This window comes from Centrocercus urophasianus, unplaced genomic scaffold (genome assembly GCF_019232065.1).
Source record: "Centrocercus urophasianus isolate 14NV4802_14NV808 unplaced genomic scaffold, USGS_Curo_1.0 seq_10, whole genome shotgun sequence".
In the NCBI taxonomy this organism is placed as follows: domain Eukaryota; kingdom Metazoa; phylum Chordata; class Aves; order Galliformes; family Phasianidae; genus Centrocercus; species Centrocercus urophasianus.
Window position 1 is genome coordinate 77,468,516 of NW_024884142.1, and position 26,690 is coordinate 77,495,205.

At 39.8% G+C, this 26,690-nt stretch overlaps 1 protein-coding gene across 4 annotated transcripts in view; it reads right to left on the minus strand.

Moving 5' to 3' along the window:
• The window catches only part of EPAS1 (endothelial PAS domain protein 1), a 78,463-nt gene that overhangs the window by 2,433 nt on the left and 49,340 nt on the right, over positions 1-26,690 (minus strand). For 3 of the 4 annotated variants that reach the window (XM_042808593.1, XM_042808587.1, XM_042808604.1), the window contains exons 3-15: positions 22,292-22,443; positions 21,762-21,846; positions 21,152-21,270; positions 20,818-21,020; positions 11,697-11,803; positions 6,208-6,355; positions 5,254-5,462; positions 4,741-4,940; positions 3,652-3,783; positions 2,013-2,497; positions 1,502-1,625; positions 1,294-1,411; positions 606-788 (exon numbers count right to left, since the gene is read on the minus strand). In XM_042808593.1, the coding sequence (XP_042664527.1) occupies positions 606-788; positions 1,294-1,411; positions 1,502-1,625; positions 2,013-2,497; positions 3,652-3,783; positions 4,741-4,940; positions 5,254-5,462; positions 6,208-6,355; positions 11,697-11,803; positions 20,818-21,020; positions 21,152-21,270; positions 21,762-21,846; positions 22,292-22,443 (2,265 nt within the window). The remainder of the gene's footprint in view (positions 1-605; positions 789-1,293; positions 1,412-1,501; positions 1,626-2,012; positions 2,498-3,651; positions 3,784-4,740; positions 4,941-5,253; positions 5,463-6,207; positions 6,356-11,696; positions 11,804-20,817; positions 21,021-21,151; positions 21,271-21,761; positions 21,847-22,291; positions 22,444-26,690) is intronic. The other variant, XM_042808602.1, reaches the window with a different exon arrangement.

The window sequence follows — 26,690 nt, forward strand, 5'->3', positions numbered from 1 at the left end:
TATTGTACTTATGCCTGTACACCTCAAACTACCAACAGTTCACATTTTCAGAGCAAATGCAATCATCTCTGCATTTAGGGGTTACAAGCACAATGTTTTCCACTTCCACACTAAATTCAGATTGAAGAAAATGACACTGGTGCAAATGAAGAAAGCTATAGTAACATAGTTCATAAATTGACAGCCTTGCTGTCTCCATTTGTCTCCTTTCACTGCAGATACTAATTTTTAGAAGGCATCCTTTGGTCTGTAACCTAGAAACCTCAGCTATCACTGCTGCACTGAAGCTGCTTAATACAGTTTAATCAATTTGATCACAAGACAAGAACGTGTAAGATGATGACTAGACCACTAAGGTAACAAAGGTACTAGTTCAACCGAAATGAAGGGGGAAAAACTGTTTTTCCTCATATATCACAAATGTAAATATTTAACGTGAAACTTTTAACAACCAAATTAATTTTTCATTTTGTGGAACACTATGCAATTGACTGTCGGTTTCACATTCTCTAACTTTTTTGTTAAAAGTTTTATTCTCATGGAATCAGTAGTGGAACTAAATGCCAACATTTTTCAGCCTCTGTATTGGACTCTGTATCTCTTACCTGACACTTTATGAGCTGACTGCACAGTATAGTCCTGATAATGGGGACTGTAAAACTGAGGAGAAAATGCTCCTGCTTTCAGATTTTCACCAGTACTGCCACAGGTGGGCTGTTGCTGCTGCTGCTGCTGCTGCAGTTGATTCATTGTTTGGCTCAGACCTCTCGAGTTGCAGACAAACTCATCTAATTCATACAGGAGAAAACAAAAAAAAATTAAATCAAGCCATTGTAATTGTTATAGTAGCTAATACTAATTTGAAGCAAATTGTTCCTTGGTGTGACAGTGACACAGTGTAGGCATATCTGAAGTCTAGAAACAGTATCATCTGGAAGTAGTATTGTACTAAAGATATGTGAAGAACGAAAAACAGTGTTTTAGAGAGAAAGCATCAGTTCTAGCTCTAAAATGTCTGCACATTAGATCAGCACTAGGTAAACCTACCTCTATTAAACTGCTCCCTGTTTACCTCCCAAGTAAAGGTATGGACAATATACAAATAAACAATCTACTTGGCATCTATAAAACATACTATAAATTGTTCAACAGTAAGCTATACAACTCGATCTTGAATTTTACATTCTTTGTATTTTTTTTTTCCACAGAGCTTATTTGACATGTCCTTACAAAATAGTTTTTCTTTCTATTCAAACTAGCTTAACATTGCAAAATCAATTTCTTTTCCCTTACCCGTAAGAACACTTGTGCTGAGAGACTTCTTTTCTGTAAGCAAGGAACAGTTTTCCCCTTTGAGAAATTTCATTCTCTTCCACATTAACTGAGATGGGTTAATGACAGATAGATCTCCCTACAGTTTGGAGAAAAGCAAAATGAATGATTATGCTGGTGATCTTGGTACATACAAAAATTTGAAGGGGATGCATTTTCTTATGATTACCCCACTCAGCTGTTGCAGTGCTTGCTCTTCATAATCCAATTGTCGCTTCAGTTTCAAACTATTAGACAAAGCAATTCTCGCTGGGTTTATATCTATGCTTCGTTGTCCCAAACCATCCAGCGCCCTGTTGAAAAAAGATTTCTGGGTGAGCAAGAAGGCAAATCTAAACTATCTTTTTCATTTATACAGATTCTTCTTTCATCTATTTCATCTATTTAAGATGCCTTTGACACATGACACTGTATGTTGAATGTCTTTGTTTCCTTTTATTAGTCATCCCACAGACTTTGGGAACTTTGGGGATCAAAGGCTAGCATGAACAGCCTCTAAAATCTCCACTCAGGCGTAAAAATAATATGGAAAAGAGTCATGAGATTTTTAATCTTAGGATTTTGAAAGCTACGCCTGTCTTCTTGCTAAGCACAAACACGAGTTGTATGTATTCAAGAAATCTACCCCTTTCTGCCCAAATATTTCCTAAGTGTAATACATGGAAAACATAAATTCTTACCTTTTTTTATATATGTGCACGTTGGGAGAATGTATTGGGGGTCCAGAGGGGGAATTTGATAGGGTTCCTGAGTATTTATCCATGAGTCTCCATTTAGCAGGAACATATTCTAACGGCGGATCAGGTGGCCACTGGGTGTTTGGTCTACCCCCCATCGAAGACAGTGGAGTGCTGGCTTGGTTGTGGTATGGTGGCAACGATGACCTACTCATATTGTTGAAGAACACAGATGATAGGGACCCAGAACCAGGGTTAATGTTTTTATTTGATAGCTGTGGGAAATATTTCTCTGGGAGGAACTGATTCTGTGAAGCAGAAGCAAGAGGTTGGAAAATGGTACTCATGCTACTTAGACTCTGCTGGGTATTTTGTGCACTTTCAGAGAGAGGATGTTCTTCTTGGCAGATAGGGCTTAGCTGGAAATCTTCTCCATCCATAGGAATGTAAGGAGCTAAGGTTTCAAGGTCCAGTTCATTGAAGTCAGTCTGCACAAAAATGAAAGAAGTTAATGAGAAACCTAGAAGTTAATAACAGTTGTGGCACTATGATGCGAAATACCAGTTGGGAGATATGAAGTTTAAAAAAAAAAAAAACACAACGACACTGTATGACAAATTTATGTAAATGAAAGTGGCTAGCTGCTCCATATTAAAAACAAACAAACAAACAAAACATTATTACTATGAATTGCACATACGTGTACTCATTCCGGTTCAGACAGAGTTAATCTCACTCACAGTAGCTCACACAGTGTTATATTTTGGACTTGTGGTCAGTGTTTTAGCTATTGCTTAGTAGTGCTTACAAAGAGTTAAGGCTTTCTCTGTTCTGCACCTTGCCCCACCAGTGGAATAGGCCGGTGGTGGATAAGAAGCTGGGAGGGAGCACAGCTAGAACAGCTGACCCCAGATGACCAAAAGGATATCCTATACCGCATGACATTATGCTAAGCAATAAGAGCTGGGAGAAAGAAGAAGAAGCTGGGAGGCATTCAGAGTTACAGTGTTTGTTTTCCCAAGAAACTGCTACATGTGATGGAGTGCTGTTTTCCTGGAAATGGCTGAACATCTGCCTGCCAATGAGCAGTAGTGAATGAATTCCTTATTTTGCTTTGCTTGCACGTGTAGCTTTTGCTTTTGCAAACTAAGCTGTCTTTATCTCAACCCAATTTCACCCTTCCAGTTGTCTTGCTCATCCTAATGGAGGGAGTGAGCAAGTGGCTGCATGGGTTTAGCTGTCCTGTGGGGTTAATTGACAACATTTTCATTTTGAGGTTTTACAGGAGTTAATTTATTTATATTTTGTTCAAGAAATGATGTTTAGTCACTAATCATCAGGCCAGATAAAAAAAAAAAACAGGTGCTGCTTATATTCCTTATCCAGTCTACAGAAACTTCCAATTTCTGAAGCTCTGCTTCTCTCTTTTCAGCACTGCCACAGTGACACCTCCAAGGTAATTGCTTCATATTGTATGGGATAGAAGTGGACGCCTCAGCTTTTCAAAGCATATGCTTGTGTTAGTGCAGTGCATCCAAGTTTTGGTGTACATGTTATGACACTGTATCTGCATGCATCTCTACTACTGTCTGCTAACAGAGGGCCAATTTTCATGGTTTTGGGAGAGATATTAGATTCTTACCTGGGAGTTGCACCGACTTTTTGACTCTGTGTCCATGGCAAAGAGCTTTTCAATCACCTCAATCTTAAGATCTTCATCCACAGAAGTGTAGTAATCTTCTGGACTGTTTGGCTGCGCAGAAATAACAATTGGCTATAAGAAGCCAAAACAACTACAGCTTAGCATACTCAACTACATTTCTACCATAGCATTTCCTCCAACATCAGATTAACAGTCACTATAAACTTAGAGAGTCACAGTGATTTAACAAAGGCACCCAATACAACAACTTAGTTGTCCTGTTAGTTTAAATGTTTTGTTTTTTTTTTTTTGGCACATCATACTAATAACATGAGACATGCACTATTCAATTATTTTGTCAAGAAATTGTAACACTTTACACTACCTCAATAATTTTATTAAAAGCAGACATAAAATAGTTTTGAGTTAGACAGGACTGCTAAAAGCCCTGCAATGAACAGAGACACCTACAGCAAGATTGAGTTGTTCGGAGACTGGTCCAGCCTGACCTTGAAGGTCTCCAAAATCCAGTTGAGTCCTAGCCTAGTAGTCATCTAGCAAAGTTCTGATAAGAGTGGCTCTTGCTCTCGAGGGCAGTACCCTGGAAAACTCATTCATTCTTTCTGCAGTAAACTCTGTGAAGCCACTCTCAAAAGCCAGAGTTGGGTAAACTTTCTTGATAGTGACTATTGTTTCGTAAACAAACAGAAAGAGGATTGGCCTGAGGGGAATTTTGCTAATGACCAGACCACTTAACATTGGAGTTTCATTTAAGGCTAATTCCATGTAAGATGATAGCAAGTTCATCTACTAGCTGGTTTATAGACTAGTTGGTTCATAATTACTTAGTGAGACAGAGGAAAATTAAGAATGCAATATAAAGGCAAGATATAGTTTCCATCTGACATTTTTGCTATCAGTGCTTTCCTACACAAACAGCATACGATAAAAATACACAGTACAGTAGGGATATAGATATGCCGGTCTTGTTACAAGCATTGAGACAGGACTGCTAACATGAAAATATCATCTCCTGATGGGACTTGCATAGAGAACATCACTTTTGCATTTTTTAAAAGCTTTTCTTACCGTGGAACAGCTACTGTTGCTGCTTACACTTGGAGTACTGCTGCCAGGTGCAATCTGAGGCATTGTAAAGGACGGTATTGTCAGCGTTTCACCTTGAGCAGCATGGCTTTTCACTTCTACTGGCCACGGTTTGTTTGGTGTCAAAACAGCACTGGAATAGGCAGGGATTTCTTCAAACTTCTGTATCCCTGGATGGAGTTCTAGCAGTGTTAATAGTACAATATTAATCGATGCTTTTAGCTTGTGCCTGTTATGATATAATTACGGCTATTCACTAACAGTAAACACTAATCCTAGTTGCCATAACAGTAAGTAAGATCGCAAAGACTTTATCTTGTTCAGTCTGATTCTGCCCTCTTTCACAGAAATTTTCCACTAATGCAAGCACATGAGCTCCTATCACTGTTACTCTTGATTTATACATACAGCAGACAGATCTGGTCTATTAAGTTTCTAAACATAGGCTCATATGTGGCTCTTTGTTGTACAGAAATTATTTACACAAATACTAACCAAAATCCAGGGAAATAATGGCATCTCCAGGTGTTGGAGCCAGCTGTGCAAGTTCCTCTGGTTCTTCTTTTAGCTTAGTAAACAATAAATCACTCTTGTCCCTCCCTGAGATCCCGTTCTCAAAGGCACTGCTCATCGTCAACAGGTGAGGCTTGAAGAGCGATTCCGTTTGGTCCATAGAGAAGACAATATCATTCTTCTCAATTTCACTAGAAAGAAGAAGAAAGAGTTTAAGTACTTAGCACTCTAAAGGAAAAAGATGTGGTAAAGTCAGGTATTATAACTCTCTAAAGGTTGCTCTAAGAGTATTTTTGGTTTCTCACAGCTGAATGCCAGGCTCTTGACAGACAAGGCACAGTTCCAGAGTTGCTGAGCACCACAATCTCAGATGACGCAGAGAATGTGGTCAGGACTTCTGTGAGAATACTCAGGGCTTTGTTGCTCTGGTTTTTAAAGGGATGTACTCAGGGCTACAATGACCCAGACTATCACTCAAATCAATACTTTATTTAGGCCCTGTCTAGGACCAAAAATACATGAGCTTTTCAAGACAGAGATTAATCTGTGCTTCTGTTTTTTGAAAAGAAAATGGCTTTTCCTAGGAACACAAGATACACTTACTACTGAGTTTTCTCTCTCTGTCACAGTACTAGAAAAATAAAATGCATTTAGTAGTTGCATTGCACAATAAAATCTTTAGTGCAGGCCTTATGTTCTGCTTCACCAGCAAAGCAGAAGAAAAAGGCTGTGGTGTAATTCAACAGCTAGTATGGGAACAGGCATGCCACATTCTTCATCAATGTCTAACATCAGTAAACAAGATTGAACAAACATGACTAAACTGATTTCAGCATAGCAGCACTGGATAAATAGACCCTTCAAAAATATTTCTCATCCTTGCATTTTTTCCAGCACAAGGATTCAGAAATGTTTTTTCTCTTCTGCGCAACTTACCTCAGCACATAGTTGACACAGATGATACACTGAGGCTGTAGGTTGCGCGTGTTGTAAATGACGGTCCCTTGAGTTTCCAGCCACACGTATCCACCATGCTTGGCAAGCATACGGTACTGGCCAGTCACCACTTGACCTTTTGTACACACTAAGAAATGGGAGCAGAGAGATAAAAATAAGGTAGCAGCACAAGTAAGAGTGCATAATACGTAACACTTGTTTAAATACAACTGCTCCCAAGTTTTCATTATGCAGAACTGCACTAAAACATTTGTAAACAGTGATCGTAGAATGGCCAGGTTGAAAGGGATCATAAAGATCATTTAGAACCAGTCCCCCCCATCATCAGCAGGGTGGCCAATGATGCTCAACTTCTAGAAGAAATCAGCTATTTTCAATATAAATGAGTCTGCTAAGCTGAGCTCTCCTCTCAAGACACTTGGCATTTGAGACCTTTAGATTGTCTGAGTATTTAGATCAATGCATGGTTGTTGTTTGTTTGTTTTTTTATTATTTAATATAAGATTCTAACTGCCCTAAAAAGTAAAGTCTGCTGACTGCATATTTCTTGAAAGTTTCTGTTCCAGTAGAATTGCTCACAATTTTGGTTCCCAAATTGATTTAGGAAATTATTCAATAGTCTCCCTAATTTAGGTGGTGGACAAAACCAAGGGTCAGACGATTTAAAAGCAATACCCACAATAAAGTAATTCTCATGGTTTAATTCCATACCTATCTCTTTTTCACGCCTAGTCAGGAGCCGAAGGCACCAACAACACAAATGAAGTGAAAGTAGCCTTAGCACAATATTGGTTTCAAGTGGTTGAAGAAGTAACATCACTTTTAAAAAGGTATCAACATTGAGAAAGAAAAAACATCTTATTTATCTAGTTTTGGTTCTCTGTAATAGCTTGGAATTAACAAAAGAGAAGGAACTGAGACTCATGTGAAAAATCAAATAACGTTAACTCCAAGTGTTTTATTTGAACTGGCCTGTGTTTCTCAAGCAATATACTGACGACAGCACAATTCAGGTTTAAAGTTTCATGTAGGTGTTCAAAAGGTGAAGGTTCCCAAGGTGTTTTGAAATATTAGAAAAGAATGGAATTTCAGTGTGGAGCTCCGGACATCTAAAATGTAGTTTTATGATGTCTGCCTCATATACACTTTTCTTAAAAGCAAGGCATATTGTCATGCAATTTACAACTGTTCATTTGAAAAAAATAGGAACTCCTAGTGATCAACAGCAGTAAAATTAGGGCTGGAGTACACAAGCAGTACAAACAAGAATGTATTTATTTGTATGCAGACATAATTACACTGAGTACCTAAATGGGAACTGGCGAACTCAACACTTTGGCAGTTTTTCCTTTTAAACAGTTTTATGTGTGAAGACAGTATGTCATCAAAGTAATGCCCTAAAAATAAAGCATTTTACTCAATAAGACTGGAACTTATTTCTGCATTCTTTGCACAGAATAATTCCTTGTGAATGTGGCCACTCAACAGTGACTATTTATTGTCGCTCTCTCCTACATAGCCACAATACAAACCCACAATCCAACCCTGTGAAACACAACTGCATTGTAGATAATTGTCACTGTGTTTATCTTTCTATCTCTGAAGTTTGTTTGTTTGTTTTCTTCCTAGGAATATTTAATCATCCTTCATTTAATTTATTTAGACAAAGTAGAACATTACCTTTATTGATTAAATACTTCTGGCAGAACAAAATCAAAAGGCTTTCATTTCAAAGTGTTTTAGTGACTGAACTGTTCTGCTCTGCTTGTGAAACACAATTACACAGCTTCCTAATCATCAGCTCATCAATAAGAGTCACGGCGTAGGCGCCTGCTACATTACAAAGAAGCTTTTTACTGCTTTAATCTTTTTTATTATTATTATTCAAAGCATGTCATGTTCTGATATAATAAGGTACAGCAGAATCACTCCTTGGGGTAATCTCATAAATTACTAATACACTTGTAACTGCTGACTTTGTTATCAACACTGCATTCAAGGTTCTGGATTCAGAGTGAACTATATTTTTTTTCTTTTAAAATATACATTTTTAAATAGATATATACATGCATGGATTTTTACAGAATTAGTAACATGTCAACGAAATACATTCATATTCTACACCTTACTGTTGGGAATAGAAAGGTGCATTCTACTCTAGGTGTATCCTAGGTGCATTACCAAGAAACATGTCCCAGACAGTGACATTCAGTTCTCCACTGAAGTCAACAGTGAAATTCTCATTGGTTTTAATGGCAACAAGACCAAAGCCTAAATGGAAGTAATTACAGACTATTAATCACTAAATTGGAAAATATAACTCTACAGTCAATCATTTGTACAGGCGTATGCAATAAAACAGATTTACATCTTGTTTGCATAATGTGTGAAAAACAAGGTATGCTAAATACTGCCACTTTCTAATCTACTGATGATGACTTTAGACTTTCATATTGTATATGCAACTATTCTTAAGAACACAAGCACTACTGTGCCTTGCTTGAACACAAGGCTGTTAATGAAGAACTTTGGCAATGAAAAAAACCAAACCTGCAGTACAGTAGAACTGCAATGAGCATGATTTACAACTAAATTTAAAGGAAGGGAAGGAGTCCTGCTTTATTTATTAGACCCATTTGAGGTTTCTCTCTTTCTTCCTCTTTAATGGACTTGTGCAAGGCCTTTGACATGGTCCTGCATCACATCCTTACCTCAGAATCGGAGAGATAAGGATTTGAAGGCAGGACTATTTGATGGATAAAGACTTGGTTGGATGGTCACAGCCAGACGCTGCTGTCAATGTCTCTATTTCCAGGTGGAAGCTGGTCACTAGTGGTGCCCCCCAGGGGTCTATCTTGGGACTGGTGCTTTTCAACATCTTTATCAGTGACAGACAGTGGGATTGAGTGCACCCTCAGCAAGTTTGCTGATGACACCAAGGGGAGCTGTGGTTACATAACAGAAGGGAGGGACGCCATCCAGGGGGACCTGGACAGGCTCTAAAAGTGGACACATGAGGATTTAATGAGGTTTAACTAGGCCCCTGCCCACAGCAAGGGGTCAGAACTAGATTATCTTTAAGGTCCACTCCAATCTAAGCCATTCTATGACTTAAGCTTCACTTTCCTTCTATTTTCTATACATTTCTACCACACTAAGTGACAGAATTGATCACTATACTGTTGTATATTTCTCATTTAAAAAATATTGTTTGATGCATCCAAGGATGCTGATCATGAATGCTGTGTTTAGTTCTGTATTCTGATTTACAACTCTTTATACAAGCTAAGAAGTGGATATTTTCATGCATGAATGAATATGGCTAGGAAGAAGCAGTTAAGTCCTGTACAAGCTACATACTTGCTTAGTAACCTTTTGCATCAGACAACATCTCAGTAATAATGGGATTTTCCTAAACCTAGGGATTTTCTAATTTGTCTTTGTGGTCATCCTCTGAATTGCTAAAATGTCTGACTGACAATTCTGTTGAGGGTAACAGTATATATGGTGTTAATCATAGCATGGAGTGTTGACCAGTAGAGATGATCCATGCTGACCTTGTATAGCACCATATGCACTAGGATGAGTCTGATTCTGAATATTTTCTATCTGTGTAATGCACTGTATTTTCAGCACTTTTGCTAGTATACCTCACCCCCTCTCTCACTTTTGACTTCATTCAGCATCTTGACCGACCCTCATGTCCAACAGCACAAGTCTGTAGAACATGATACTTTCAGTAGACACAAAGGGCTGTCAAGGATCAACTTAAGCCCTTTGTGAGATGATTCCAATTGCTACATCGAGGAGAAGCCACCATCAATACCTGGTCAAGAGTACTAATAAAAGCAATCCAGAAATCCTTACACAAACAGGTCTTGATTCAATGGTCCTATCTAATTAATTAGACAGGGATAAACAACATGGGCTCTTTTCAGCCACCAAAAAATTTGCCAACTCTCATTTTATTCCCTCTAGCATTCTCATTCTTAGATGAGAACTCAACAACTCAACAGATGTAACTCAACAACTCAAAACCAATTGTAAAGCATAGTCACCTATTTCCTCACAGGATTACTTCTAGCCCATCATGGGCTACCCACATCCTATCTGTAAGTATCGCTCTTTCTCACTGTTAAAAGCACGAACACGTTTTCAAAGAAACAATTTTAACAAATATGTTCCCAGAGAATCTGTAAGTATGGTGTGATTATTATTATTTTTTTCTTCAGCAGCTCTGGAAACCCGATGATTCACACTAACACTGTTATACAGCACCCAATTTTAATCACTGCCAAACATTCTTTCAAATAACGTTCAACTCAAAGCTGTCCTGAATCCTTGCCATTGCAGCTAACAATACATTGTATTCCCTTTTTCTCCTTAAAGTCAGACAGCTACTCTTTACTGACACTTTTCTCCAAGATGTACAGAAAATACTTTCTTGTAAGTGCATTTGCTGGGTAATTCCCTACAGACATGATGTAAATCATAGTCCTTCCTGAGCCACAGAGACATTGATCATAATAACTACAAGGCGGTTTATGTTTTTGTTTATAACTTGTGTTCTCCAGCCTAGCAGCTCTGCCTTGTTTTTATTAAAACAGCAGCAACAGCAATTTTAGTGGTTCTTTGCTGAGTACTCTCCCATGCACCACTAGTTCACTGGTTGTAAAGCCAGACATAGGAAGCATAATTTGCATGTTAGGGCACTATGCTGTCTCTAGCCACTGTGCCACCTTTAAGGACAGAGACTGCAGGTTTGAATCAAGCAATTTTAAGATATCATAAGATATCTGCCAAATAGAAGGAACAGATCTTGGCTCTGATCTCCGTTACCAAAACGACTCAGGTATTTCATGTCAAAAACAGCTAAGGCTGGCAGTTTAGGCATAAGAGTAACAAGAAGAATGTGTTTCTGGCAGTATATGTAGTCTGTATAATGAATACCCTGTTTAGAAAGTCTCTTTGCACATCTCTTTTGAGTGATGAGAGAGTTTTTTTGGTAGAAGAACATTTAGAAATATGCTGTACTAAGCTCTTCCTTCTACTCTTTACAGCCGCCCTTGTTGCTGAGCCAGACAGTAGACCAACAGTACACCAGAATGATAAACCAGTAAATGCACTTCTCACCAAGCTAATACTGTCTAACTCAGCTTTTCAATTTTTCAACTGATCTTTGTATTACTCCTGAAAGAAAGATCCTCTTTTAGCTATGATCCAAATTTAGTTTTAAGTATGGCAAAAATCAAACCATGTAGAAAGAGCAGCAGCAGTTTTCAGCAAGACAAACATGGTAACGTAAACTTTCTTACAAAGAACGAACCTATTCTTTTTTCTAAGAATACATGCGCGTAAATACCCATCCTCACACACAGGGTGCACTTATATTTTCAACTACTTACTGAGGTATCTACTAGTTGTGGCTTATTATTTGCAAACTGAAGAAAACTAAGAGAGTGACTTACAGTTCTGATGACTTTTGGTCATGTTCTCTGAGTCCAAGGCATGGTAGAACTCATATGCTGAACGGCCCAGCAACTCCTCTGGATGGTATCCAATCAATTCTGTTATTCTAGGTTAAGAAAAGCCAAACATTTAAAATTCACATCCGACAGTACATCACAGCACTCACTTCTAGTCCTTAAAAAAAAAAGGATTAAAACTACTGTGTGAGAAATCCTGAACTTCCCTACACTTTAGAAACTACAGAGGATTTCCAATCATGTTCTTAAATATTTCCATGTTAAGAATAGATTGGCTTTTAATACTACTACTCTATTCCTAGAAATACCTAGGATGGTCATCATTGCACATGTTGCAAATTTTCCCAGACTCATTGTACAGTATCTCCTACAGAAGCTCAGAACAAGGAAATTGTTGCTGACCAAGTTCTCAACCTGTTCCCAACCCACAGAAACTCCCACTACCACCATTCAAAAATAAATGCACGCAAGGCAAAGGAATAGTGGCTGGCACCACCAGGTTTGAAAGTATATAAATTGTAAAAGCTTACGTATATGAAAGTGCTAATTCACTGCTTTTGGTATTACATTTAATAAAAAAGCAAGGTGAGTAATTAAGGACAGTTAAAAGAAAAAAAATCAGCTCTTAGTGTTTCTCAATTGTATGAGAACTTCACCATGTGGATTAGGTTACTTGGGTGACTAATCCACAAGCTAAGTAGGATTTTACACAAAGAAAGCTATGATCTGAAAAAAAAAAAAAAGAAAAAAAAAGGACTTTTTTCAGAGCTTTTCTGAGTACTCAGGCAAGGCACGGTTTGTCACCAGTTCCTGAGTAAATGAAAATAGGTCAGCACACTGTGCAGATGAATCTCTCTAATGAGGGGGTGGAGGAGAAGGGTTCTTTATTCCTAAGTTAAATTTGAATTAAAACCGTCACACACACACACGTTTACAGAAAATACAGTTAGTAAAATAATAATAATTTAAAAAATCCTCTATATGCATTCAAAAGTTACAGATATCACCCATCTCCCGGGAAAACACGGAAGCATTACTGTTTCTCAAGTCAGCAACAATGGTCTTGGATGCCTCTTCCTAGCTTTGAAACTGCAAAAATCACCCACAGTGCTACACGGAGAAGTACCAAAACAACTGCAAATCAACTGCTTGGCTGTCATAAACCTTAAAAAGCCAGGAAGTTTGGAAAGAGGGTCACATCTTACAGCACGTACCTGCCATGAACAGCACTGCCCAAGTTTTATGCCTCATAACTAAGCTCCCCCAGAAGGATTTATCTGACACCACATTTGATTAGTAGCATTACTGCACTGCTACTTCCAAGATGCACATTTCCACTTTTATGCACTGCTTGGAAGGACAGTTGTGGCCCAGCCCTCCAGATAGAAGCATGTCTTTACAAGACAGACATGTAAATACTGTAACACAAACAGAACAAGAGCAAGGCAGTCATCTAGATCCCCCTCGAGCAAGGAAGATGAATCAGATGCAGCTATTTTGTGTACAGTTCGAAAGCCAAGGTGTTGAGTCAGCTTTTCCCTCACCTCCACAGAAGCTCATACCCCCAGGACACCTTGGTTGGTCACGCTGAAAACTGCTCTCCATCCTCATCTCCATGGAATGAACCTGAGCTCATAAAGGTTCAGCTAAGCAGACAGTTGCTGATTTTACTGCATTCCCCCAGATAACCTGGTCTTCTGTTTGTGTTTATAGCTTTGTTTATGCTTACCACTAGACCAACAAAAGGGGAATTCTTGAATCACTCTTCACTGGCAAGTTGCTGATCATTTAAATTGTGACACAGTCTACTCTTAACTTTTCTTTGAAACCACAAATGCCTTTTCATTTTAATAAAAGCAAGAGTCCTCATAATGAGTGGGTCAGAAGAGCTAAAATGTCAGGAGAAAACACTGAATACAGAAGGAGCCCTAATTAAATTAAGGCTCAAAGTACATTTTTTGCTTGCAGTCGTGTTGACCTACTGGAGCAAGCAGCCAGAGGCTTTTTCCAGACCAGTGTAAATACACAGTCTTTAAAAACTGAAACTATAGCCTTTGGTTACACAATGGCAGAGCACCATAGAGCTAGCAGGTTAGTTTGGAGCTCAGCACAAGGGGAAGGTTTCTAAAATTCAGGAAGTTCATAATTTAATCTTAATCCACTCATTTGAAGCTGAAAAGCAAGTAGGAATTGCATGCAAAGAAGGAAAAGGAAATAAAAGTAATGAAATAAAAGCAGCAGCATGCACCCAGAAGCACCAATGCAAATCCAAAACCAGCTGTAGAGGATGTCAACAATGGGACTGAGATACCAAGCAAAACATATGCATTACAGCAAGCTAAGGGACTCTTAACTCCTCTCATAGATGAATTGCAATCTCTATGCCAACACTGTCTACTCCAATCCTGTAATTCCCCTCTCAAGTTACTCCTTACTAATAAGCTCTTAACAAGTATGTATTCCTCTCTACAAAATTACCCTTCTCCTTATTCCATGGCATAGGAAGACTTGTGGTATGATCCGTCTGTGATAATGCCAAGTTTGATTAGATCAAATTTTGTCTTGGATTCAAGTTAGCAAATGGCATGTAGGTTTTTACTACAACCAACAAAAAAGTATACAAAAAGATACTCTCAAACCTGACAAGACTGACCAAAGCCACACCAAGCAACAGTGAAACACCAGTCATAAAGAATTGTTTTTAAGAAGTTACTTTTAAGCACAAATCATCTAACCAGCCTCACTGCCCTTGCTAACTGATCTATTATTCTGGTATTGGCTTCATTACATTTCTCTTCAAACACTCCTGGGAGTAAAATGTTTTTTTTTCTGGAACTATCTATGATGTCTTTCACTCAGCCCCAAACTCTAAAGAGCTGGCTGGCAACGTTTCCTAGATACACTTTCAAAAACCACTATTTTATAACAAGTATTTTCTGTCCAAGAATTGCTAACAGCATTGCTTTCTGGAGCGAGAGCTGACAGGTCGCATGCTCCTTTCTTCCTCCTCTGATGCTGCTAACTCCAGTAAGCTTTGATGCTCACAGATGTTGGGGCCAACATCTTCCCCTGTGTCCATCACACGGTCCTGTGCCTACCCAAGGCATTTGCGGAAGACTGGCAGAGCGGCACCGAAGTTGAAACACAGCAAGGGCTGTAACAGCCTCTGCACTGACACTGCTAGGGCACTGCATTGAGTTTGGCCATTCTAGTGCAGCCTCCAAAATCTGCATGCTTTCCACAGCAGTCTCTCAGCAATACAGAACGTCAAATGAGCATGCAGAGGAGGAAGTGCAAAGCAAAAAGCATACCACAGAGCTATGAGGAATACCAAAGTAAAAAAAAGTCTCAGAAATTTATATGGATTTTTTTTTTCCTGTGGTACAAATGGGTCATTTACAAAACCTGAGTCCAGAAAACAAAACCTCTACTTTAACTTAGGCACTAGATGGAAAACTGTTTTTTGGACAAGTTGTGGAATGACAAAATTGGAAAACAAACTGTACGGCGATTTTGGATGGCTTTCCTACCATGTTAGGCTTTGTGTTTTCTTTGTTTCTGTAAAAGCTGAATTGGAGGCATTAGAAGAATACCAATTTTTGTTGAAGAGGACAGGTGGGCTGAAAGGCTGTTTGTGCTCCTGCTAAGCAGCCCTTTACGGAGCACAAACAGCTTTGGGGTAATCCTAATTTTGCCAAAGCAGCACTCCAGTTTTCTGAGCTAAACTTGTCCCCAAAATGCAGCAAGGTCCAAATCTCAAAGAACACATTAAGAGATGGGCAGCAGCCCTCCAATGTGTGTCTGCCCCAACTACCACTATTTAAGTGCTCTTTTTCACTTTTTCAGTTCATACAGCCATCTCTTGAGATGAAAGTGGAGACTTCTGTGTTAAGTAAAACGATGAATTTGAATCCTATACCTGGACAGGTACAACTTCGGCCTTCCTATTCATTTTGAGACATAGAAAAGCATAAACGAAGCTCACTGTCCAAGGCCACATCTCGTAAGAGATGAGCTATTTCAGGTGTTTTATTTATCTATTTTTTTTTAATTGGGTTTTGGTGTTTTTCTGTCTCTTTGCAGGAGTACAAAGCTTTTTATTGTATAACATTACTTGAGTTAAAATAGTCTAGTGAGAGCTAACAGGACCAAGAAGCCAGGCTCTTTGTGCAACCCTACTGTAATGTTTACTGCTCAGAGAAAATAGCTGGGTGTGTATTCGTCAGCCCTTGTGTGGACTCTGTGTATGCAAGGGTGTGGATCCCTTAACAAAGCCTTTCTGTATTCAAACTGTTACCAAGTTATTGAAGTTAAATTGGTCTTGCTGGCAACTAACAAACAAACAAACAAAGTTATACTTAAAGTTGAATGACCTACAGCCCAGAGAGAATGAGAATGAGCCCAAACAGTCACTGCCTCTAGGGTAAAGCTGGGCAAGCACTGTGGTGTGGCACTCCTGCTGAGCACCAGCCTTCCCTCTGGTAAGGTGGCTCCAGATGGTGCTGTCACAGAAGGCAGTGAGACACAGGGAATTTTTCATGGCATCTCCCACTCTAACCCATGCCAACCAAATGCACAAAGCTGAGATCCCCACCCACTCTCCTCAGAGGCAGAGCTGTCCTGATGGGGTGTATCTGCCCTGCTAAGGAAAAAATCAATAAGGGTACACTGAGAACGGCAGGAGCACTCTGTCTCTCCTCCACCCTTGGTCTATCTAAAACAAAGTTTATTTATTAACAAATGCTCTTATTCCTGCTCTATGCAATAACTCAGAGGAAAAAAAAAAAAAAAAGAGGCAGTTTTGCCAAATGCAAACCTCTGGTTTCAGCTATCACTCTGCTCCTCTCCCTGCTGCATTAACCCTGAGCGGGGATGGAGAAGGGACAGGACATCCTTTCACATGCTTATTTGCTTTCTCACACAATTTGAAAATATTCTCCAAATATAGGTCAAATGGAAAAGCAACTTTAAAACCTCTTGTCAGGAGCTGTGCTTGCATATTTCCGTTTTACACAGTCCTAACTGGAAGTACAAAACAATCCAGCGTCCTCTCAACTGCGTTATGCTCATATTAGAAGAAAACAGATTGGGACCAACACTATTGGAATTGCATCTTCCTGCACAATCACATTTAGAATCACTGCGCATCCTCCATCGCCCACTTTTATTCTTCAATTCTTCCATTACAAAATCCCAATCAAGAAAAAGCAAAAAGAGTGTAACTAATTGGGTTTCTTGTAACCAGGAACACACTATTCCCCAAAGCAGAAATGCCTTTACAGTAATGCGCAACATATGCTTTCCAGTGTATCGGTGCCAGGGAACGGGTTTGTGACAGCCTCCAGAATGGCTAACCTGCATGCGCAGTCCTCTCTCATTGTGCAAGACAGATTTTCTCCCTTGTGCTTCTCTCACACATGCCACACACTGTCATCTGGGGCAAAGAGCACTTCCCCCTCCACTCCACAGCACCCCACAGAGGTCTTGGGGGTGAAGGTAGAAAGTCAGCATCACCTACAAGGCCACATCACCCACTGTGCTTTCAAAGCCCCGGTTCCCTCAAAGATACAGTGTATTTGTTTCTTTTGTACCTGTGGGTACCTGAAGTACTTTGGGAGTTTTCCATCAAACACAAATAGAGTTTTGGTCTTTGTTTTGTGGATTTTTCCACCGCAGAAACACGCTGCAGTTATTTCTGTCTACCCGTTGTCCCAGTGGCCCTGCACAGGAAGATATGCTGAGCATCATCACTGCCACTAAAGTAACAGAACTTCTTTCACCCAAAGACTTGCCCCTTTGTGACTAAAACACCCTCTCAGGAGATTGTCCCTGACACGAAGCCTCATGCAGCTGAACTAAGTCCTCACTTGGATTATTGAATTGTGTCACTGATCAGCATTTCCGTATTACAGCTAAAATAATCCTTCCTGAAAAACACTTAGCCAAGATAAGCGGAGCAAGGGAATGTTTTTAAATCACCCTCCAGGAACGGCTGAAGCAGGCATTTAGAAAAACAAGAATTTGAGTTGTGGAACAATGTTTAGTATTTTATGTCTCAAAATCCCTGTCTTTGTGGGTTCACCACCTTGCTAAAATTGTTTTAAGAATACAAATCCTTCCCACGTAGCCGCAGGCAAGTAACAGACCCACATATATACACATTCTATATTTGGAAGGCAAAACATAAAGGCTACTATCTCAGACATTTCAGATGAGGAAAGGCCAGTCTTACTCACTTCATGGCTTACCCATGTCATGTCTTCCCTGTCCCTGCACCCTCCTGAGGAAAACCCTAAATGATCAAGGGGCTTTATACTAGCCATCTAATTTTTGTTACTTACTGTTGAAAGGTAATCAGTGTATTCTTTTGTCACATAAAAAGACAATGGGCTTTCCTAAGGAGATGAGTGATACCACCTTCATTTTCTGCAATAGATACATTTCAGTTGCATGTAGCCATCTTTTGTATGTATTTGAGCTTCACACTGAAAGTGGATGCTTGCATCATGAGTAAGGCTGAGTATAATGGCCATTCATTACAATATGCCCCTGAAATCTTAGAATTTTTGAACTAGATGCTTCAAAAATAAAAACACTGTGGAAGAAGTCCAGAGGGTAGACCTCTTCACACCAGATGAACTGCAAAGAGGGTCCTCAGACTGCGTGAGGAGGCACGCTGCTCCCAGGATATCAGCCCTGAGCTTAGAACACACAATGATCTCTCGTGGTGAAATGATCCATGACAGCCTTGTCACGCTGCTGCAGAAAGGCTGAGTGCACTGAGCAGGGTTTAGGCATCCAACTGCCTCATGCTGCCTTTCCTTTCTCGCTCCTCGGCCTGGATTTACATTCCTGGCATAAGCTACTCCTTTAATGCCATTCGTCTAGCAGCACCAAATTTGATAAGAACAGCTGAGTGTTTTACATTTTTATGTGTCTGCTGAGGTGTCACCCGCTGGAGAGAGACCAACATCCCTCTGGGAGGGAAGAGAGCCAGGACTGACTGGGAAGAACCTGAAACGTGTGAGAGGTTTATTTCCTTCTCTGGCCTGACTGGCTTTTCATGGCTTATCATAATTTCAGTAAAACATGAATGAAGCCTCCCAACTAAATTATTTAGCAACAGAGATGCAGTTTGGTTGTTTTGTTTTAACGAGAAATCTCTGAAATTCCTTACAAGTTATGTAATTCAGAGGATGCTATTGCATTTCACTGCTACATGAAAGGTTTTCCCTGTACATCATCTCGTAAATCAAAGCGAGCACATAACGTTTCACTCTTTTTAAAACAATCATATATAGAATCATAGAATCACAAGGTTGGAAACGACCTATAAGATCATCTAGTCCAACCATCTCCTCGTCACCACTGCCATCACAAGCACTGAACCATATCACGCAGCACGTCGTCCAGACGCCTCTTGAACACTGCCAGGGACTGCGACTCCCCCACCTCCCTGGGCAGGCAATATATCTTCCGTAGAAAAGTATCAGTCCTGCAAATTTGCACTTATAATTGTTCAAGCATCAATTCTGGTAGAGCCATGAGAATGATGCAATATAGCAAAACCTTCTGGTGGACTCTTGAAATCAACCACTGAGTAAGTTTATGGCATCAGTACATTGTTTCTGTTTTTTATGATGAATCACTACTGTCTTGTTTGACTTTTCCTCCTAATAGCAAAATCCTACTGATATCTCAATACTCTCATCTTTAAAGTACTGAACAATAAAGGAATATATTTTATTGCAGTTACACCATAGCACATTTCTAATTACAACAGACTTGCCGCTAAATTCCCAGAGAGGTCAGAATAAGGTCAGTCATGAGTTTCACACTTGTAACCTTGCTCTCATCCATAGCTGCTAAACCAGCTGGTTTATAAGGCTGATGCATCATACTATTTAAAATAATAATCTTGGTCAGAACAACTTTTAAAAAGCCTTCAAAAGATCAAGCAAATAAGGACTCAATCCTGTGAGTTTTTATTAAGATTTAAGCATGTATATAAACCCACTGACAACCCTACAGCTCTCAGTGGCTGCAAACATCTCTGAATGAAAGCGACATCACATAAAACCATCAGAAAATTTCAAATTAAATTCAGGGATCACTGACTCCACCTCTTGGCTCCACACATAACCACCCAACACCCAAGCCCTGTGTCTGACAGTGCTGCACTACTGTTCCTTGAGCTCCAACAGCTCAAGACTGTGCCCACTGCCATGGGCAGCCTGTTTCGTGCCCACCGCCCTCTAGGATGAATTAACAAGCATTTAAAAAAAAAAAAAAAAAAAAAAAAAAAAAAGAAGAGAAGATTAAAAAGCAACAATAACCCAGAGTATACAGGCACTACTTTCTCTGAAAGCAGGATACACGAGGAACCTTCAGGAACCTTGAGTGAGCCCTCTGGTTCACACACAGGCAAGGAAGATGGTTATCATATATAGGCAGGGAGAAAAGACAGATGGTATGAAACACCATGGAGATCCTAGTGAAAACAGGCAGAGAGACTATGGGGACCTCCTTTCTTTCAAGAGTCTGAAGAGCGGAGGGCACTGCACCCTAGCTGTCTCTGGATCTTCTCCACTTCACCTCTAAAACGTGCACATAGATAAACAGTAAAGGATAATTGCTCTTCTTTGAGCACCAACTCCTTTCAGAGCTCTGGGTGCCTTAGCAGTTTTTAGTTATTCTAGAGCATAAACTACTTTTCCAACTAACTGATAACAGCAACTTAGGCCAAAACAACTATTAGACAGTCCTTGACTAAGGTCCATAAGGCATGTCCCTAGAGGTATTCTCTAAAAACATAACAGAAACTCTCTGTACTCTTCAATTTAAGACTCAAGAAACTAATGTTTATGGCTCTAAGTTGCCTTGTCTTCTGCCAGCAAAGTTGAATTTCTCACTTGGAAGTGGAAAAAATGCAGCAGGAGTACTGTTTTGTCTAAATTGAGATTCGAGTAACAGATTGTACTTTCTTTAAGTCCTTGCTTATCAGGTCTACACAGGAAGGCAGCTTGACTGCTAACTGACTGCTGACTGCTTGTTTTGGATAAAATTGAAATGTCCATGAGAAGGAGAAATCAGTTGAGTTTACCTGTCATCACAGTAGGTGAATTTCATGTCCATACTATGGCGACTCATGAAGGTCTTGCTGTCCAGAGGGATATCGATATTTGAAGGATGCTGAATAGGCTCACACATTATTATAAGGCAGGTGAGAAGAGGCTCTTTATACCCACACAAAGTATGAGGAGGACAAGTGTTGTATACCTTAACTTGTCCAGTGCAGTGCAAAACCTGAAATAACAATTTGTGAATGAAAAACAGTCTCATAACATATGTTCCCTACAATCCAGAATGTCTTCTTAAAAATAAAACAAATAAACAAAAAAAACCAACAAAGTCAACACTTATGGCTAAAATGGTACCTTCCATGTGGCAGATTTGAGGTTAACTGTTCTGCCTCTGTTGGTAACAGTGCATTTCATCCTCATGAAGAAGTCACGTTCAGTTGACATCTCCTTGTTTTTCTTTCCGAAGCCTGGACCTACAAAAGGAAAGTGGCAAATGAGTTTTCTCAGTTTTGTTTCCTGATTTCTCCTGTTTCTAAGCACAAAAGATGCAATAAAAATAATAGACTAATTCTCAGGTAACATAACTGCAGAGACCATCAAAGATGCATGGACCACTGAAAAGCAGTTTGTAGATCATAAACTTTAAGTGAGACTTAAATGGGACTTTTTGCATTAAAACTTATGTTTTAGCTTGCAGCACATAAATCTTCGCGAAGAGTTATAAGAGAAAACATTCCACCTGTTTTAATTTGATGAAAGAAAAACACTAAACAAACAGCTCTGAGTTCTATCATACATAAGCAGCATTTAGCAAAACAAAACAAAACAAATCTGCAAAGAATTGAATAACAGTTGATGATTGCTCTAGGAACAAAAATTCTCTTTACTATGACTAACAGATCTCTACTATCGGCCAATTACTTCATTTGGTTATTTAAAAGCAAACTCTTTATTTCAGTATTACCATTTTTCAGACTCAGATTCTCTCTAATTTCTTCATGATCACATGGATGAGTGAAGTCAAAAATGCTGTGTCCAGTTAATTCCACCTATGTAGAAATAAAAATGATCCTTATTTAAATAAGAGCAATATGTACAGAAAATAATGTGAATCAAACGGATCAGGGACAATTTTCGGGGGGGACTTGGTCTTTTCTTACTGAGAATTTCAGTTGCTCATTTATATGCTTTAAAATATCATTTGTTTAGAAGAAAATGTTTCTACAATTAAATACACTAACAGCAGCTTTGGGTTCGTTTCCAGTATCCAAAGACACTATAACTTTGATAGAAATGGAGAGAGAAAACAACAACAGAAACAGTGCTGCCTGGTGTACGGGGCATCTGCCTGACAAATAAGACAGTCTATTTCTATTTTATTTTTTATTTTTTATTTTTTCCAGAAATGCAGACTTGTTTTTCTGCATTTAGGCATATGCCTAGTTTCTAGGAATTGTATTACAATGACAGGAAAGTGCGAGGGAACAAAGTTACCTGGGTGAGACCCATGTATTTGTTGACATTCTCTGACAAAAAGATCATGTCTCCATCCTGTGTCACCACGGCAATAAATCCCTCCAAAGCTTTCAGGTACAAGTTGTCCATCTGCTGGTCTGCCTCTAGTTCATTCTCATTGTCAGCACATACTGAGAAAAAAAGAAAAAAAGCATCTAAAATCTTTGGCCAGCCTTTTTCAGCATAATCACATCCAATAACAAGGCAACAAAATATTTTTCTGCTCTTCGAATTTCATTTCCATAAATCCCTTCTGGAGGAGCCTATTATTTTTTCTCCTTTTTTGAGAAGAACATGATCTCCCCATGGAAAGGCAGGAGCTTCTTTGCTAAACGTTTTGACAAACAGATTCTCTATTGACCTTGTTTGCTTTTCTGCTGGACATGTTCTTATTGCATAACACTGCCAATACTCAGACACAAAGTGCAGATTCTGGACATACATTCTTTTGGCCACACATTACCTTCACATCTAATAGGTGCCAAGTGCAGGGCAGATCTTAGAGAAGGCAACTGAATGGTCTTAACAAGAAACATTTACAACAGGTCAGGTTCTCTAAGGAGTTCAAATACTCTTCCTATGAAGCACGCCTATATACCTCTGCACTCAGAATGGAAATGTCTGTTAATACTACCTCTAGAAGAAAAAGTAGAAAAATTCCCTTGCAGTCCTTTTGGGGACATCTCATCTAACAATTCCCAAAATTCCTGTAAGGAATGCAAGGTCATCCTTGCTTTGTTTTATGTTTTTATTTTTGATACTCACCTTTCTGGTTTTTGGTTGTTGTTTTTTTGTTTTTTTTTTTGGACTTGGCTTCGCTTGGCTGTAGAGATGACTGATGGCACTGCTATGCCTTCAGTGTGTGTGCTCCACCTCCTGAGATGGGATACAATGGGTAGCCACGGTCGCAGGAGAAGAGGGCAGACACACTGCTCTTCCTAACGCCTCCTCTGCTTTCACAGGTTTAAGTCCGTCATCCAGCTGGCCATACAGTACTCTCACCTTCTCAACTCCCACACCAGTTCAGCCTCATAAACAAGAAGCCTGCAGATAGCTTGTACATGATTGGTACAGAAAAGCTTCCTTGCAGGGAGGGCTCAGGCTGAGCCCACCAGGACTGTGCTGGCCAGAGGCTCCAATCCTACTACATCAGCCTGCTTTGTGAGAATAGGGAGACTCAAACAAGTTGCTTAGAGTAGTTGTTTCGCTTTGTTGGTTAAATGTTCCAATTTCAGCACGGAGATTTTCATTGTTAGCAAACTCGAGAAAAATATTTCGTTTATGTGTTTTTCTTCCCCTCCCTAAAACCATACATTCATATTCTCTTCTTGCGAAAAGGTTAGTTTCAGGAGAAGTTTATAAGCAGAACTGGGGTGTTGCTTTGCAAAGTACATTATTGGAAAATACTTTTTTTTGGTTGTTGCCTTGTTTTTCTTTCCCAGTAGGGAAAAATCTAAGCCAAACTAACATGGTTCTTACTTTTAAGTATGACACAGCTATGATTAAGGGAGGAATCTGATCTATTCACCTCCTGCAACTGCACCTCTAATACCTAAGTCTAGACCAGAACAAGCACAGAATGATGGGCACTTGCAGCGTGCAGACTCTGGTTGGAGTAGATGAGTGATGACAAAACTGACATCAGCTTCTGCACCTCTCTGGCAGCTGCTCATCACCTATCCTGCAAAGCACTGGAAGGAGCTGGCCCAGCCCCGGAGCCATCAGGAGCACTTTGTGTCCCAAACATTGCTTCTCAGCACGGCTGTTTGGTTAGATGGGAAGAGGAGAAACCCGGGATGGGCAGCACAGGCTGGCATTGCATTGCTTTGTGTCCCTGCACTGTGCATTGAACTACATGCACAGGGACCAATTCCTCCTCAGTACAAAGCAACTGGCTTCAGGAAATTACATCAGGGCCAGCGTTTAAAATACAGAAAATACACAATAATATATTTGAATAGTATGCACTTTGACCATAATGACATTTAGGTGGGGAAAAAAAATGGTAAGTGACCATCTGCTCCCAAGCTTGTTTCTGCTGTGTAAAGAATGTCAAGGGTCTTTTTTAACTTTTCCGGATGCAAACAAATGGTTTATTCAGCAAGGATCATGGCTACAGCCCAAGACAATCAGCCAAGTGTGGGTTCGGAGAAAAAATGACTTTTCAGCTCTAACCCCAGACCCTCCTTTCCATTTTTTTTTCCAGCTCATTAAGTTTGCATTAACAAAACATCACCATTCAAAGGCAGGAAGGCTATTCAAAGCATTTGTATTCTTAAATGCCTCCAACAGTGAAAGACAAATACTTTACTTGTATTATCAGGTGATTAAGTTTGCTTTTCCATGTATATAAATTATATTACTTGTACAAACATATAAAGAGGACATCGGATCATTCACATCAGGGCTGCAGGTTCAAAACCTTAAGGTCTTAGTCCAGCAAAGCACTTAAAGACACAGACAGCCTTAAAGCTTAAAGTGGTTACAGGGATTTGTTGGATCAGAGTTTAACTGTATTATTAAAACTACCTTCGTCCAGCTGGAGGCATCTGTGATGAGGGCTAGGAGAAGGGAGTGGAATGGTGTGTGCTGCTCTGCCTCCTGGTGCTTGCCAGCCCCGTGGGCATCCCTAGCCGCCTCTCCAGAGGCATGGGGAGAGGCCCCTGAGCTGGTCATGTTTTCCTCTGTTCAGGTTCCCTGTGGTGGCCCCAGTAGGCACAAACAGTGCTAAGCCCCTGAGCAGCACAAACTGAAATCGCAGGTCTGCAGCAAAGAGGGAGGCCGACACTGCTGCTGTGCCCCTGCTAGGCCCTGCATTGGGGGCTTAGCAGTATAATTACATTAATACAATTAATCCATAAGAATCCTTCCTTTGGCTACACTTATAATGTTACAGCTTGTTCCCTTTCTCCTGTGAAAATCACTAGCTATTAATACACAGAGGATATACGCACATTAGGAGATTGATACACTGGGCACAATTAAGTTATTCCTACCTGCAAAAATCTGGTTTTCTTTAGAACAAATCTATTTAACAGCAGAAGAACAAATAAAGCCACAGTTGCTTCGAGCTGGTCCCAGAAACCCTAGTTATCTTTCACTTTGCTTTGAATTTTCTTCATGAGTTTATGGTAGTGCCAGGCTGGAGCGTTAGCATAAGGAATTTCAGCTCCAGATGGAAAAATGAGGCCAGATGAAAGCAGGTCGTCTGCTCAAGGAGGAAGAGGCAAACAGCCTGAAATTTCCAGTAGGTCTGAGGCCACTTATCTGGGCAGTGGCAGCCCATGCAGACTTACTAGCCTTTTTCAACTCTTAAAGAAAGTTAACTGTGGATCCAACTTACCCTGATTTTTAGGAAGAATTTTTACTGTCGTCATTACTGTTTAAAAGAGCTGCTACATTAATTCTGCAATAAGGATGAACTTATTTTTTGCCTGCGATTATTTTTATTTCCTCGCTAATAACCAGATTATCTCAGTTCAGGTAGCAGGACAATGGGACAGTATTCTAGTCTACCTATAAACTAATTCAGCAGAATGAGGCACTGTAATATAACTGTTCATATTATAGTTCCATTTATGGATCTCAGCCAAGATTATTCTCATACACCACTAGGAAAGCCTATAAGAGAGGGAGAATCCCTGTCTTGCTGAAACGCGTAGATCTTGAAATAAGTCAGAGAGCCACAAAGCAGTGAAGTGGCATCCCTGGGGCTTCTACATCACACACAGGAGCACAGCAATAGTGTCCTCAGACCCCATGCAATGCATTCACATTGTCTCAAGGCAGTATTTCTCAGTCTGCATCAATTTTTGGTATGGCATTTTTGTCGTCTATTTCTCAGTCTGTATCAAATTTTGAAAAGCATTTTTAATCAGCTCTATTTTGAAAAAAATTCGCACCAACTTTAGTAGAACGTATTCATCAACAAGAAACTTTGAACTGTAATGGCAAATGCTTATTGCAGTGTTTATGATAACCTTTAATGCTAAAAATAGCTCCTGTAAACAAGCTTTGATTAATTCCCACTGTCAGGATGTGCGCTATTCCCAAGTTTAAGAACACTTTTTCCGTAGATGCTTGCTCATTTCCTTCAGTCCAACCTCTTGGAATGAATCTGAGGGCTCAAACTCTAGGCTCTCCTTACTGCTCAGGTACAAAGAGACCCCTAGCAAACAGCCTCCTCTCTTTCAACAGCTTTGTTCTGACCAAGAGGTGCATTTTTTTTTTGGGGGGGGGGTGCGGGGGCCTTCTACAAGTGATCACATCACCAACTCCACAGACTTGTCAAGGTTTGTCTCTTATCCTGAATCCAAGTACCAGAAAGTTGCTCAGATGCTGTGCATAGTAGACACGAGGCTGCAAGTCCTCTAGAGGA